The sequence below is a fragment of the Lucilia cuprina genome, chromosome 5, assembly GCF_022045245.1.
Source record: "Lucilia cuprina isolate Lc7/37 chromosome 5, ASM2204524v1, whole genome shotgun sequence".
In the NCBI taxonomy this organism is placed as follows: Eukaryota; Metazoa; Arthropoda; class Insecta; order Diptera; family Calliphoridae; genus Lucilia; species Lucilia cuprina.
In genome coordinates this window covers 55,942,765-55,959,449 of record NC_060953.1, presented here as the reverse complement: position 1 = coordinate 55,959,449, position 16,685 = coordinate 55,942,765, and the positions used below count along the sequence as shown (strand labels likewise).

Genomic DNA, 16,685 nt, shown 5'->3' with positions numbered 1-16,685 from the left:
AATTATAGGCAAAATAATGGATCGATCACAATAGAATTCGTCCTTGGAACAAGAGAAAAGTATGTGCAAAATTTCTTTAAATTATCATAAAAATTGTGACCAAGCTTTACATGGATACACAGCGGACATGGCTAAATCGACTCAGAAAGGGATTCGGAGCCGATTAGTCTTTAAACAATTAAAATTGTCTATAAAAGTAATCAAAAATTTATATGTATTAAATTTCTTAAGGGTGCTTTACAAATTCAGGATATTCTTCTTCTAAAAAATAAAATAAGAACTCACCTTATTAAACATTTTCTTTCTTCCTTGTATCCTTTCCGTAAAAAGCTTCTGTTACTATTTTTTACAAAATTTCAATTGACTTCTACTTTCACAACTTTTTTCTTTATATATATTTTTTTATTTATAGATTTTTCATTTGCTTTTTATATTTATTTTATATTTTATATCAGCTTTTTTATTTTTTTAAAACTTTTTTATTTTATCACTATTTTAGCTTTTTTTTCTTTAAATGATCAACATTTTATTTCCTACAAATGCATTTAAAAGCTTTTTGCTAATTTAACCTTTTTTCTCACTTTCTTTACTACACTTATAAAAGCTTTTTTCCTCTTCTTTGCTTCGCACAAACTTTTATTCACGTGCTCCTATACCAACTGTTGCATTCACCGCACATTTAGATATACTAACATACATACATATGAACATACACATGTATTTCTTAACAACGAATGGCCAAACTAAAGCAACACACCGACCGGCACAACATTTTATATTTTTTCAAACCATTTTTCTCAAACAATTTTCATTAATTTACACGTTACTTTTTAACAATATTTTTACACACAACATTTAATAAACATTTAAATTTTATATTTATGCAAAAATATTAACAATTTATTAACTTTTAAACGGATTTTTTATTAATTAAACTACCACTAATCACTAAACAACCGAACACTTGCAAAAATTCTAGAAAACTAAATGATTCTGTTGCTGTTGTTTTTGCTGCTGCTGCTGTCATCATGTGATTTGTACTAAATTCTTTGCTTATAATGTGTTTGTTGTAGTTTTATTGTGTTGGGTGTTGGGGGGAGAATATTTTAGAGTGCGTAAATAGATTAGGAGCTTAGATTGTTAAGTAAATAAGTCTTTAGAGATGGTCAATCTTAGGGTTCTTTAAATCGATGTTTAAATAATCGAAAAATCGACTTTTTGTCGGAAAATTGAAAAGTTGACATTTTTATTCTAACGAAGTGGAAAAGTCGATTTTGCAAGTAAAAATATAAAAAATCAAAATAATTTTAAAATATTGCAAGTCCTCCGATTCAGCTATCAGATTTCATATGCCCCAAAAATAAGATTAATAATTTAAAATATCCGAACAAAAGCTTTTTTTCAGAATAAATAAAAGAAATTAATGGAAAAATATAATTTCTTTTAATATTGCGTTATGGAACCAGTACTACCCTGAATGCTTCGCTACCCTTTACCAAAATTTAATACAAACAAAATTTTTAATACTTGTAAAGAAAAGTTTTTTTTAATGTTTCTGTTTTTACGTTCAATTTTATCCAGAATTATCAGGTGAATAAATTCATATTCAATCGAACATTTTATGTTTCAGGGTTCGATATTACAACGAATTCAGATTGGGAGATTCTGTTTCACAGATGTTAATAGAAAGTACCATCTGAGTTACGAAAAAATCCGCAAAGTTAAGTGGCAGCTATAACAGCTGTTTCTATCCTTGTGGAAAGTATTAATAAAAAAGTAAAAACTCTTTTACAAATTTAGTGAGGATCAGTCCAAAATTGCCCCTACCCCCATATAAGGTCCCCTTTAGAAAATTACTTTATCGCTTATTACTAATAATTCCTTTTACGACATACGATCTGATAGTGGGTATATAAGATTCAGCATAGACAAATATACTTTTTTGAACTTTCTTCTCCGCAGTGAAATAGCAAACATTTTATTTACAATAATATTGCAGTGTCAATCAGTTCAATAATTCATTAAATGGAAAAAAAGCGAAAACGAAGAATTTGATGCATGGAAGTAAAATACCTGAAGAAGTGATGATTTTACCACAGGCTTCATTCAAATTCACTACATCTGAGATCATTCTTAGGAAGTAATTTTTGTGTCCTTTTTTGGAAGTTATTAGGAAGTGAAATTGTAGTACTATAGAATGTAACTTATTTGACTTAAATAATATTAAATTAAATAAATAACACAATTATTAATTAACTTAAAAATAAAATGGGTTTAATTAAAAAAAATCAGTACAAAAAATATTGTACCTTCAATTTTAATCAAAATTTAATTATTTTTGCTTCTTTGGAATTTAATAAACATTACTTTCACAGAAGTTAAACAAATTCACTTAGTGCTACTTTGGAAGAGGTGATAAATATTATTCTTTTGAAAGTACTTCGTTTTATTTTTGCTGGGTTGTTGAAAAGTTATAAAGGGTCAAAAAAGGTACCAAAATCACATTTATTACACATTTTCTTCCCTTAAAAGTACGTATTTCAAAAAGCTACAGGAACCCAATTTAGATTATATACAGTAGGGTTCTATAAATCGACTTTCAAATAATCAAACAATGGACTTTTTGTCGAAAATTCGAAGTCGACTATTTTGTTCCAAAAAAGTCGACAACTCGTCTGAGGTCTGTGAAAAAGGCCGAAGAGTCGACTTTGTAAATCAAAGTCAAAAAAAGTCAAAAAAAGACGAAAAGTCGGAAAAAGTCGAAAACTCGAAAACAGTAGAAAAAAGTCAAAAATAGTCGAAAATTAAAAAAAAAAAAACTTGAAAAAAAGTCAAAAACTGGTCGAAAAAAGTCGGAAACCTGACTATTTTTAAAATACTAAAAGTAGAAAAGTCTAAACGTCGACTTTTAATTAAATGAAAAAGTCGAAAAGTAGAAAAATCGACTTCTAACTAAATGCAAAAAGTTGAAAAAACGACTTTTAACTAAATAATAAGTCGAAAAGTCGAAAATTAAAAAAAAATGTTGAAGAAAAGTCAAAAACTCTAAAATAGTCGGAAAACTCGAAAAAAGTAAAAAAAATTGTAAAAAAAAGTCGGAAAGTCGACTACTTATAAAATACTTAAAGTCGAAAAGTCTAAACGTCGACTTTTAATTAAATGAAAAAAGTCGAAAAGTAGAAAAATCGACTTCTATCTAAATGCAAAAAGTCGAAAAGTTGGAAAAACGACTTTTAACTAAATAATAAGTCGAAAAGTCAAAAATAGTCGAAAATTAAAAAAAAAAAATGTTGAAAAAAAGTAAAAACTCTAAAATAGTCGGAAAACTCGAAAAAAGTAAAAAAATGGTCGAAAAAAGTCGGAAAGTCGACTACTTATAAAATACTTAAAGTCGAAAAGTCTAAACGTCGACTTTTAATTAAATGAAAAAAGTCGAAATGTAGAAAAATCGACTTCTAATTAAATTCAAAAAATCGAAAACAACTTTTAACTAAATGCAAAAAGTCGACTTTTTGTTTCAACTATAGAACCCTAGTATACAGGTGTATTTAACACTTTTCTTGCTTCACCTTGTTTTACCGACTTTTTCGTTTTTAATCCCAAATATACAATATTTCACAAATCCCTTTTTAGTGGATATTAATAAAAAAAAACATCTTCTATCAAAATTTCGGATTATAGGTTTATCCGTTTGGACTGTGGCATTATGAATCAGTCAGTCGTTAACGCTAGATTACATATGTACATATATTTTAAAATTTTGCAATTTTATCATTCTTAATTTTTCAAATTAACTTAAAAAATATTTTCAAATTAAGTTACATTTTACTAAATATATCCCAATCACCAACAAATCTCCTTAACATCTTGTTGCTTAATTAATATCGTATAAAACACAAAACCCCAACCCTGCACATTATTCTTTTATTTACATTTTACTTAATATTTCCGAATTAACATTCATTAATAAGTCTCCTTAACATCTTGCTCTTAATCTATTTACGCACTTTTTTCAAACCCCATCCCCCACCACTAAACAACAAAAATAAAATAAGAACAAACACATTACATACATACGTACATATTTGCCTAAAATTTAGTACAAATCAAATAATGACAGCTGCAGCAGCTACAACAACAATACCAACATAATCATTACTTGCATTTTTCTCTTTTAGTTTTCGCGAAATTTCTCAAGTGTTCGGTTGTTTAGTGGTTAGTGGTCGTTTAATTAATTAATAAATCTGTTTAAAAGTTGATAAATTGTTAATATTTTTGCATAAATATGTTATTTAAATGTTTGTTAATCGTTGTGTGTAAAAATATTGTTAAAAAGTAACTTGTAAATTAGTAAAAATAGTGTTGCAAAAATGTTTGGAAAAAGAAAAATTGCTGTGCCGGTCGGTGTGTTGCTTTAGTTTGGCCATTCGTTGTTAATAAGTGTATGTTAGTGTGCGATTAGGTGAATGTGTTGAGTTTATTGGTTTGTTGAAATGTGGAAAAAAGGTTGTCAATGAGAAAAGAAAAGCTTTTATAAGTTTTGTGAAGAAAAAAAAAGAAGTAAAATAATGCAAAAGTAAAGTAAAAGCATTCAATTATAGTAAATGAAATGAGAAGGAAATCAAGTGTAGATCTTTGTCAGAAAAAAAGCTAAGAAAATAAAAAAGTAGTGAAAGTAAATAGAAAAGCTTTGAAATTAATAATAAAATAAATAAAAAGCTAATTAATAAAAGAGTGAAAATGAGTAAATGAAATTGTTGGCGAAAAGGAAACAAGTTTAAATAAGGTAAGTGATTTTTATCTTTAAGAATTTTGGTAGTGGTATAAACATATACTTCAAAGTTATTTATGTAGAATTTCATAGATAGATAGATAGATAGATAGATAGATAGATAGATAGATAGATAGATAGATAGATAGATAGATAGATAGATAGATAGATAGATAGATAGATAGATAGATAGATAGATAGGTAAATTGATAGATAGATAGATAGATAGATAGATAGATAGATAGATAGATAGATAGATAGATATATAGATCGAACATTTGAAAAATTGAATATTAATCGAGTAAAAGTATTTTACAATTGAATTTTTTTATAAAGAGAAGATTGATCGTAATTATACCCTACACCACTATAGTGGGGTGGGTATTATACGTTTGTGCTGATGTTTGTAACATACAAAAATATTGGTCCAATACCCACCTTATAGTATACCGATCGATTCAGAATCATTTTTTGAGTCGATTAAGACATGTCCGTCCGTCCGTCTGTCCGGCTGGCTCGCTGGCTGGCTGTCCATGTAAACCTTGTGCGCAAGGTACAGGCCGCAATTTTCAAGATAATTTGATGAAATTTGAACCAAGCATGTTTTTTGGCACAAGGAAGCCTATTGAAAATAGTTGAAATCGGTCCATTATTTCACCTAGCCCCCATACAACCGTACCTCCCGATTTGAACTTTTTATGCTATAATTACGTCAAATATTCTGCTATCTCTCTAAAAATTGGCACAAATAAGTTTTATATAAGTATAAATGATACTGCAGATTTTCGTAAGGATCGGCCTATATTTGACCCTAGCCCCCATACAAACCCCCCTTAAAAAATGACTTAAACGTCTAAAATTGACTTGTAACCATTTGTATCGCAATGAAACTCAACAAAACTAACTGTTATTTAGAAATATATCCTTTTCCCAAACTTACCGAGGATCGGCCCATATTTGACCTATATAAAGCCTTATTTAGAAATTTTTGTTTTTTATCAATAAATGGCTTAAATATTTTGGAATTATAGTAATATTCAACATAAAAGTTTCTTTAAAAAAAATAAAAATTTTATAAAAAGTAAAAATTTTAAAAATATACTCATGGTGTAGGGTATTATATGGTCGGCCATGCCCGACTATACTTTCCTACTTGTTTTCCTATAAAGTAGACATTTTTTGAAAAATTTATTTAACTCCAGTTAAAGAGTTGACTGGAGTTAAATAGTTAACGCTTTACTCCATTTCACTATTCGAATATGCTCGTCCCTCTATTGAACCATTTAGTCAAATTTGATTTCAATTTTTTGAACACTACAGTCAACTCCTATCTTCTCTGTATTCTATTTATAAAAATAGAAATTAATCTTAATTTAGAAAGAAATTGCAAAACTATTATCTAAATTGCAAACTATTACTATTATCAGCAAAACTATTATCTAGAAAGGGATTATTTTTTTTAAATTACTTACATAATGTCATTTGAGGCAAATACTTACCATAATCGCTTACAAGTATTTAGAAAAATAATTAAAAAAAAAAATAATTAAAAAATAATAAAACACATTTCTAGTATTAAGTTATTAGACTACTTCTATGTAAGCATGGTAATATGTAGTGGTCATAGAGAAGTATGTTAATAGTTGAAAGACGTTTCCAAGATTATACAATAAAAAAGAATATGAACTTTTGCTGATCTGCTTTGCAAGTGAGAAAAAGGGTGCCAAAGGCATTTTATTGTAAATGAACACTAGAGCATGTATAGAAACTTTGAAAGGAGTTTGATGTTGCAATGAATAAGAAAACAATGGACAATTGGGTCAAAAACTTCAATAACGTTTTCTACTGTACTAACAAAACAAACAAAATGGCATATAATTGTTAGAGCCTATATGTATGGCGTAAAGTCTATTTTACTCTATGTATTAGAATGAGTATTAACTAAATGCTAACATATGCGCATAGTTTTAAAAACCAACTACACAACTACAAATCAAACTAAATGTCATTATTTTTTTTCTGAAATTTGCTATCAAAAGTTTTTTTCTAAATGCATTTGAGTACGGACAGTTTAAAAAAGAATTATTGTATATACATACCATAGAAAAAATCCATACTAACAATTTACGAAACACGCAACATTACGCACTTGTTTCGTTTTATTTTGTCACAGAAAAAAATCGTATAATAAATAAATTAAAGAAAAAACACCAGCAACGATAACAGAAAAATATTGGTAAATGGAGGACGGAAAAAAAAATAGAATCAGCAATAGAAACACTTGTCAGCATTTATTATCGAGGCAATATGTACGTGTGGTATGTGCGGCACATGTCAATAGCTTCGCGAATTTAATGAAAGCTTTAGAAGCTGAGGTGTACAACTATTGGTGTCAAATTTCTCGGTTGATCAATAATAGGTCCTACCATTAAGCACATCTAATGTTCTTCAACAGTGCTCTGTTTTACAAGATTTTGTTGAAATATATTTTTAATGCACAAAAACCTCCCCCTCGTGCCTCTTCATACTCCACCCTGTAATAACAATAAAAATTCACATACATAGTTTTTTAGGCCTCTATTATGCCTGTAATCACTGATTAGTTGTGTGTAGAGTTTTATTGGTTTCTTTTTTTTCTATGACTAAGAAAAAACAAAATCATCGCACGTTCGCCCAATTGCAACTTGATCATTCAATGCAATAATTGTTTATTTTTTCAAAAAAAAAAAAAGAAAAAAATTAAACTACAATCATTGAATGCACAAAGTATAACTGTTCTTTAAATAAATGTTTTTCAAACAATTTGCAACAAAGTTAACTTTCATACAATATAACACAGAGTAATATATGTGTGTGTGTAAAAACTATTGGGTATTTTGGATGTTTTCTAAATTGATATTACTGCGGTTGTTTTTGGAACATTTTAGCAACAGCATTAAATAAAATCAACAGTCATCAAAATGCATTTACTGTAGACAAACCCATTGCAAATATGTTTGTATGTCCATTGTACAACATTAAGCTTGATAATTATGTGACAGATTTTTACACTGCGATTTCTCAGAAGAATGGAAAGGAAAGTCTGTGACCTATAAAAAAAAGACTAGGTTTAAAATTATTTTAATTGGAATAAGTTCAGTTCTAGTTCAGTTCTAGTTCAGTTCTAGTTAAGTTCTAGTTCAGTTCTAGTTCAGTTCTAGTTCAGTTCTAGTTCAGTTCTAGTTCAGTTCTAGTTCAGTTCTAGTTCAGTTCTAGTTCATTTCTAGTTTAGTTCTAGTTCAGTTCAGTTTGCATTAACCTGGTTCAGTTCTAGTTCAGTTCTAGTTCAGTTCTAATTCAGTTCTAATTCAGTTCTAATTCAGTTCTAGTTCAGTTCTAGTTCAGTTCTAGTTCAGTTCTAGTTCAGTTCTAGTTCAGTTCTAGTTCAGTTCTAGTTCAGTTCTAGTTCAGTTCTAGTTCAGTTCTAGTTCAGTTCTAGTTCATTTCTAGTTTAGTTCTAGTTCAGTTCAGTTTGCATTAACCAAATGTCTTGGAGTTTTTTAAACATCTGACACAGTTTGGCTGACGCATAAATGAATGACATCGTAATAGCTGATTGATGAGCAATTCTGGTTCATAAACTATTAAATGGAAGTTAAACTTCTGTAAATTGTTCAAATAGTTTTCAAATTTCTTTTTTAGAATAAATTCATTAGAAATTTATTTCATCATGATTTCTAAAGCACATACTAAAACAAATTAATTGTTATATAGAAGTTATATAAAATATGCAAATCTCTTGGCAATTGTTGTTTAAACCGTAGTCAGACAAAATCCTTAAATATTGCCAAAAGCATTCTTAGAATTTTAAATTAAAAGGGTCGTAGAAACGTAATGAAAAAACCTATATATGAAATGAAAAAGTAATTTTAGAAAAAACTTTGTTCATATTAATAATAAACTGAAAATTGTGTGGGCGTTTAAATATGTCTTAAGAAATGTATATTGCCAAAAGAAATTTTAGCTTAAATTAGCAATGCAAAAATTAAAAAGGTAACAGCAAAAATATAAAAACACCATAATAAAGTATGATCTGCAAGGATATAAGGGCGTCAGTAAATGGCATATTTAATAAGATAACCCAGCAAAAACTTTGTAAATTTTTACTTAATAAAATAATTTTTAATTATTACTACATATCGTCCGGCTAACATATACGAAAGTAGTCTAATATTGTTTTACTAGTCATTAGCAATCTTCTTCAAAAGATGCTGTATACGTAACATTTTCATTGACTGATTTTTCTAATTACCTTTAAGCGATAGTGAAAAGTATCTTCTTGTTCTCTATGAAATGTAAATTAATTGAAAGTTTTTGCTGTGAAAACATTTAATTCTGATTTTGATGTTAAAACTACCCTAATATTTGTGTTGAGAATAAACAAATTTGTGCCTTTAGCGTTTGTCTGACAAAAGTCTAAAATACCTTTTTACAAATTATTAAATTCATTCGAACAGCAGCTTAGAAGATAAACTAATATAGTTTCTTTAACACCGACAAAGAATGTTATAATACGTTTTATACAATTTGCAATTTTGTTAAGAATTTAAATAATAGCTTGTTCTAGTTTTGCCTTAAAGGCTAATTAAAGTGGAGGTGTGTTAGCTTAAATAAATGTAAGTCTATTAAAAATTTATAGTTTTGTAGCTAAAAGCAAAAATTCTAAAAAAAAACAAATTTATAGACATGTTGCTAAAAACCTTCACCATAAATATTAAGGATACACAAACAAGTTGATCAGTTATGATTTGTTTTGTAATATCTAGAAGATTCCCTTGCGATCGTTAAAAATCTATAAACATGTTTTGTATGGATCCTTTGAGATATTCATTTATTTATCGAATAAAAATTTTCCTTGTCAATTTTGCATCAAAGTTCTAAAAATTTTAAGTCTCACTGTAAATTTCCTATTTACCCTACATGTCCAAGAATAATTTTACATACATAATATTATTAAATTGACTAAAAGTACATTACCACACACACGCACTCATTTAATTAAATGCGTATATGACCCTTTGACACTTTTAGCATGTAAATACTTAGAAAGTATAAACAAAAACAACAAATCTAAAAAAGGAAATATACATTTCAACACCATTTCCGCCACCGCATACGACAAATACATTACTGCAGTATACATACATCAACTAAGAACTTATGGTAGGGCCTAACGCACTAAATGACACCCAACATCGATGTTTTTTTAAAAGATCTGATATGGAGTTTATAATATAACGGATATCATGACTATATTTTGTATTGATTTTTATGTTTTGTGATAACTTTGTTTTATCATTGTAAAAGAAATTGTGGACTAATTTGTATCAGCTTTAATATTATCTTCAAAATTTCGATATGTTCTTTATTAAAATGTTGTAAGTTTTTGTTTACCATTTCCCGTCAAGTTGTGTTACAAAAACTGCTAAAAGCTGTCAAATATATTGCATAACTGATTAGACAAATTAATGTCGAAGTCCTTTACGTGAGTACCTGGCATGATGCCCCACATCACGATGGTCTTTTTCATGCACTACGTATATTTGACAGCGGTCTACCATCGCCCCTGAATCCTTTCATGAAGAACTCAGGTGGCAATTTTTGTACATGGATTGGGCCGGTCCATGTACAAGCACTTTGCTGAAGTACTCGAGTTATCTAATCTCTGACCATTGCTGCGACAGTTTGCAACCACGCAGATGGGATTCGGCAACAGCACCTAAAGACGTATCCGGTGGACCGAATTACGAATCCATCAAATAAGCCGAGACTTTGATCTTAGTCACAGGGACACACTGTGGTAATTCTGATATGAACAGAGTATACTCTGAACATATCTGGACAAGGAAGAATAATTAAATGGTTTCATTTGTATATGATATCTTTCATCCATCATTCAACCCAGCATACATCTCATTTATATGACACATTTATTATAGGTAGACGGGTTGGTGAGGCCCGCCGTAAGCCACATTCATACAATTAATAGCAACGCGTTTCCAACGCTTAGTCCCACATTCACTCCTCTGTGGGGTATGTATTGTTTCGGCAACAGCACCGAACTTATTCCGAGATATTGACTTTACCTTACATCAGTCTTTTAACCACAACTCACTCTTCCCCCGAATTTTTATTTAAACCACAGAAACTGTGTGGAATCCCGAAGGAACCTCAACCAACTGACCAGCCAGGACATAGTCCTGCGGGCCACCTGTAGTACCAGATTATGTGGTGCTCTGGTTGGACCTCTTTTCAATCTATTCAAGGACTAAGCCAGGCAGTAGACTGTAACAAATTTTTTAGTCCCGGTCAGACTAGAGGTATTGGAAAGCCCTTCTACTCCCCGGAATTGCAATAACAACAAGGTGGTGGCTTCATCAAGGTAACATGCCCCGGGCGGAAACTGACTAGACAATAGATTATACTATAGGCTAGACTATGCATATACTAAACTATAGGCTACAATATAGATTACACTATAGACGACACTTTTGACTATGCTTTAGAAGAGACTATTGACTATACTGTAAACTAGACTATATACAATGCTAAAGACTAGGCTATAGACTAGACTACAGGCTAGACTTAATACTTGATCTTATATTCGACTATAGATAGGTCTTTAATTCTTTAGGTTGTCCTGGTAGCCAATTCTGCTTTACTTGGGTCCAAGTTGATACTTTCGTTGCAATATACCGATCAAAGTGTTCAAATTTGGGTCTCTGCCAAAGCAGGACAATTACAAAGAAGAAAAGATATAGTCTCTTCTTCATGATCAGAAATCATTGAATGAAAGACCAATGGATTCTAGCATTGTTTCCAAATTTACAGAGGCTAGTAACAATCGATTCGAGCTTGCATAGTTATGGTCTTTGGTGACCAAGGATATAATTAGACTTCCATGGATTTACAGTACTCTAGCCATTGAGCAAGTGTTTTCACGCGACCACCTATCACGATCCATAAAGGAGTAGTTTTCAATAATCTGTCACTTTATTGCAGGAAGTAGTACACAGCAGAACTGATATAGATGTTTATTACTAATAGAATATTAGGAAAAAAAATGCCAAAAATATCCATGCGCTGAAGCTTAAAATTTCCCGCTTTTGCGCAATTGAATTGTGTAATGTTCTTATTTTTTAGATTTTTCAGTTTGATGAAATCTCAAATGTATACTTGATTTCAGATCAAAATGAGATTGATTTAAGTATGTAAAAAATTAACTTAATCCCAAGATGTTTTTGATTCAAGCACGATTTGTACTTGATTTAACATAACTACAAGAAAACAGTTAAATATTCATATATTAATATTTAAATACACAAATTAATATGTGATCTTTGCTAAATGTTCTTGATTTCATTTTTTAATGTTACAAACTTCAAAACAAACACATGATACCCTATAGTGGTGTATAGAGTGATAATGCAATTGTAATAATGTACAAGAATATTATGTAAAATTTAACAACAAACGACATGAAAACACCAAAGAAATGCGTTATATGCATAAATCTATTTTAAATAAGTTGAAGGGAAAAAGTATACTTTATATTTCTTGATTCTTGACAGTTTAAAGGTCAATTTGTAAATAAGACATTTCGAAAACAAAATGTGCGTATGCAGGTAGATGCATATGAAAAGATATGAAATTTAAATAAATTTTTTTTCAAGAAATATTTGATACTAAAGGCAAATCCGGTCAGAATTTTCGACAGAAAATTTAATGGAACAGAATAAAATTCAAAACTTTTTAGATGTCGTAGATTCTCAAATCAGTGCTGTATTGCAATATACTGACCGAGTTATCGGTAATTTTAAAAAATTAAAATTAAATAAAAAAATTTAAATTAAATTAAAAATCAGACTCCACTTACCGATTACGAAGAAACATTATGGTTTTATTTATAAAATATTTTCTTATCACAAAACATTCTAATTGTATTTATAATGAACCCACTATAGTTTTTAACCCTTTAACAGATAGAAGTTTTAGCAAATATTTACATGAAAATAAAATGATTTGAAAATGATAAAAATAATCCTCAAAATTTTAAAATGTATTTGTAGGAAAAAACAAATTTGTAACAACAACACATTGTACACACCAACATAGTTTAACAAAAAATATCTTTAGAAAAACAAACAGCAAACAATAAGGAAACATTTTCATTCTTACAAGCGCACTTGATTATTGACCAAATACTAACATGTTCCCACAATCAAACAAACAACCAACCAGACAATTATTTACAAAATTTTAAAAAAGTAAATAAAACACCTTCAAATATTTACATTTTGGTGGAAAAAAAGGAGTCTAAAAAGTCATGTAAAATATACCGTGTAGATTATATTTACCCTGCAGTTTTAAAGGAGCACATTAATGTTTTATTTATTTTATAAACTTGTGATACTAAATTTTTTGTCACTTTCATGTTTTCAATTATTATCAAAGTGAATTTTGTTCCATAAACTGCAGGGTCGTTAGCCATAGCTTATGTAGATACAATTGGCAAACTCAATGCATTTTTGTATGCTCATGGAAAGTTAAACAACAAATATATCGATCAAGATAAAGTACGTTTTAATCCATTTAGAGATTAGTTAAACCAACACTAATGAAAAGTGATTGCGATTATTTAAGAAAGGAAAGTAAAAGATTGGAAAACTTTCAGAAATACAAGCCGATGTAAAATGATCGGCGGCGGCGGCGCAATCATTTTAGGTCGGCGGCTTTTTATAGAAAATATCGGCGGCGGCTAAATTGTTGGCCAATTTAAACTTTTCTTAAGAAATTGACCTTATAAGCGTTTATTATATTGAAAAATCTCTGTATAATAGTCTGTTTTATAGAAACCTGTTTCTATATAAGTTTTTTCTGCAGAATAATGAAAATTTATAGTAGTTTTCACAATTTTAGTATTAGCACAATATTGTGTGGCAAACCTTTTCAATTTGCAATAATAATTTAAAATAGTGGCAACTCCGTCCAAATTGTTGAATTTATTTTCCGAAATACATGTGTGATTCCAATCTTAATCAGCGGCTACGTTTAAGCGGGCTTAGCTTTTGAGCCGAAAGAAGACGGCGACTGCGCGGCTTGAAAAATATTAGCGGCGGCCAGCCGCCGCCTTGATTTGAGCCGTTTCGGCTGGTATCTCTGCAATAGACATTGACTGCAGATTGGTCGGAGATCGGGGTTCAACTACTATCTGAAGCTACCTGAAGCTAACTAACTAAGTAACTAACTAACTGACTAACTAACTAACTAACTAACTAACTAACTAACTAACTAACTAACTAACTAACTAACTAACTAACTAACTAACTAACCAACTAACTAACTAACTAACTAACTAACTAACTAACTAAATAACTAACTAATTAACTAATTAACTAACTAACTGACTTACTGCCCGAATATTTATACGGTCTCAATAATAACAGGAAAACTCAATTTCAAGACCCCGACTTTTACTTATTTCAAACGCCGAAAGAAAAATCCGTTTATGATCTCAAACATAAAGTCTCTTAAGGATTTTTTAATTTTTATGCAAATTTTGAAATGAAAGCTCAAAAGGAAAACTATTTTCAAACAGATTAGCGAACACATATCATAAGACACCATAGCAAATTTCCTTTGTAAAGCTTCTATTTAAATTGTTTCAAATTTGCAGGTGTACACCTTAAAAGGAAATTTAATTTAAATAGAGTGCAGCTATAATTATGTACCCTGCATTTAACTTTAGTTTTACTATATTCCTCGATAATGATAATACAAGAGTTCGTCATAGAAAATGTTTATAATGAAGCCAATTACACTTTGTAAAGAAATTTCACAATAAAAGATATCTAACGCTATATTAGGGAAATACCAGAAGTTTAAATTGCTGGAGAAGAGTAATTACTTAAGATTATTAACACTTTAGGTAAAGTTGTATAGAATAGCAAATACGTTATTTTCTATAAGGTTTATGGTAAGCGATTATTAAAGTCCTTCTAAATAAAGTAGACGGTATGTAGCAGTCATTGAAAAGTTACTTATAGAATAAGTACAAGTCATTACAATATTTTTTGTATATACTGCACGAAGAAATTTCCTGTACATTTCAGTCGACCCTAATTGAAATATCTACATTTACTTGAATTTATAACAATTTGCTACGTCAAAGTTGTTACATAAACAACACCAACAACTGCATACAACCCTAACAACAACGATTACGACTTCTTCTACTACATATGTGTATGTATTTCTATTACCAAAATCATTACACTAAATTTAGCACTTAAAGTTAACAAAAGTTCTTACAATATTTTAACCAACTAAAACCAAAGTCAAAACAACTACAACAAATAACACTTTTCGAACGAAGTAGAGAAGTTAAATGCAGAGTTTATATACGAAATAATAACAACATAGTGCAACTGACTAGTAGTAAAACAATCATGCCACATAAATTTAAGTTGATTTTATTACACAACTACTATTCCTAAACTATTTACTCGAACACGTAGTACTACGATTCTAGTGTAAAACAACTGCAACAATAATAACAACAACTAGGAGTACAACAAATATCTTGTTAGCTTAATTGAGCCATCTTCTAATTAGTTTAAAGGTAAAAAAATAACTAAAGATAGGAGTATCTTAACTAACATTTGGTGTTGCGATATATTTTAACAACTATTTAATCTTTGCGAGAATATATTCATTAGGTTGGAGTTTTATTTTTGGCAATAAATAATTAGGCTAATCACAGTTCAAATTTAATTGCTTTTGCTAAATTACAATAGGTCTGTAAAATATAAAAGACTTTCGTTGGGTTCACCTTTTCCTCCATATTTCAATTTTAAATTTTGTGATGCCACCCAGGTGCCAACAAAACTGCCAAATATACCAAAAGTAATAAGCAAAATATCTCTTATCAAAATATATTTGTAGGGTCCATAGCCGACATTATATTTAACACACAGATCCATTAATGCTGGTAATACGAAGCCCAAAATGGTTAAACAGAAAGAACCAACTAGTGGTAGAAATATGGAAATATCGGGGGATATAACAGCAACTAAAACTGGGAATAGATGTTAAAGCTCTAAAAGAACAACAATATAAATGACAAAGTTTACTGGCGTTTCGGCCATTATCTTATTACCTGTTACTAATGCTATCGAGCATCTTACATTATATTCCATTATTATTTGATCTTCCTGATCAAACCAGTTTGAAAAATAATGATGCCATAAAACATCCACTGTAATGTAACCCTGTAAAGCGTATGAAAAGTATATGGCAACCGCAAACATTATTTTTATAAGTTGAGAAAGTCTAAAAAAATCAAAAGTTAAAAGGTTTCGTTATTCCATATATAAACTTTCCAGATTCATCCGCATAGTCCCAATCGATTTGGGACAAATTAAGTCTAAAAGCAATGAAATGAAATTACGATGATGGGACTACCAATACTTATATATTTTGTAATAGTATAAAAATTGCGACCTCAATTACTTACAACATATCGGGTGGTAAATTTAGAGTTATACTACCATAAACCTGACAATCATAACGCCAATAGCCAACAAAACCGAAGCCAGCATAAAGACAAAACGATATAAAAGATCCCATACTCAAAATGCCGCTAAATCCTAAATAATCCTTTGGATTGGCCATTTCATGTTCGATCGCAATGATCTGTGAATTGGATATTTCATAACGGTTAATGATCGAGCTATATACTAGACTATATACTAGACTTTAGACTAGACCATAGACTAGACCATTGACTAGACCATAGACTAGACCATAGAGTAGACTATAGACTAGGCTACAGACTAGATTATAGACTAGGCTACAGACTAGATTATAGACTAGG

At 29.7% G+C, this 16,685-nt stretch overlaps 1 protein-coding gene and 1 long non-coding RNA gene across 3 annotated transcripts in view; one reads left to right on the top strand and one right to left on the bottom strand.

Annotated features, from left to right (window-relative positions):
- The window catches only part of LOC124420032, a 140,042-nt gene that overhangs the window by 81,102 nt on the left and 42,255 nt on the right, over positions 1-16,685 (top strand). The window lies entirely within an intron of this gene.
- Positions 15,507-16,685, bottom strand: part of LOC111685423 (proton-coupled amino acid transporter-like protein CG1139) — a 2,372-nt gene continuing 1,193 nt past the window's right edge. The window contains exons 5-7 of one of the 2 annotated variants that reach the window (XM_023447692.2): positions 16,326-16,504; positions 15,969-16,141; positions 15,507-15,887 (exon numbers count right to left, since the gene is read on the bottom strand). In XM_023447692.2, the coding sequence (XP_023303460.2) occupies positions 15,598-15,887; positions 15,969-16,141; positions 16,326-16,504 (642 nt within the window). In that variant the 3' untranslated portion in view covers positions 15,507-15,597. The remainder of the gene's footprint in view (positions 15,888-15,968; positions 16,142-16,325; positions 16,505-16,685) is intronic. The other variant, XM_046951549.1, reaches the window with a different exon arrangement.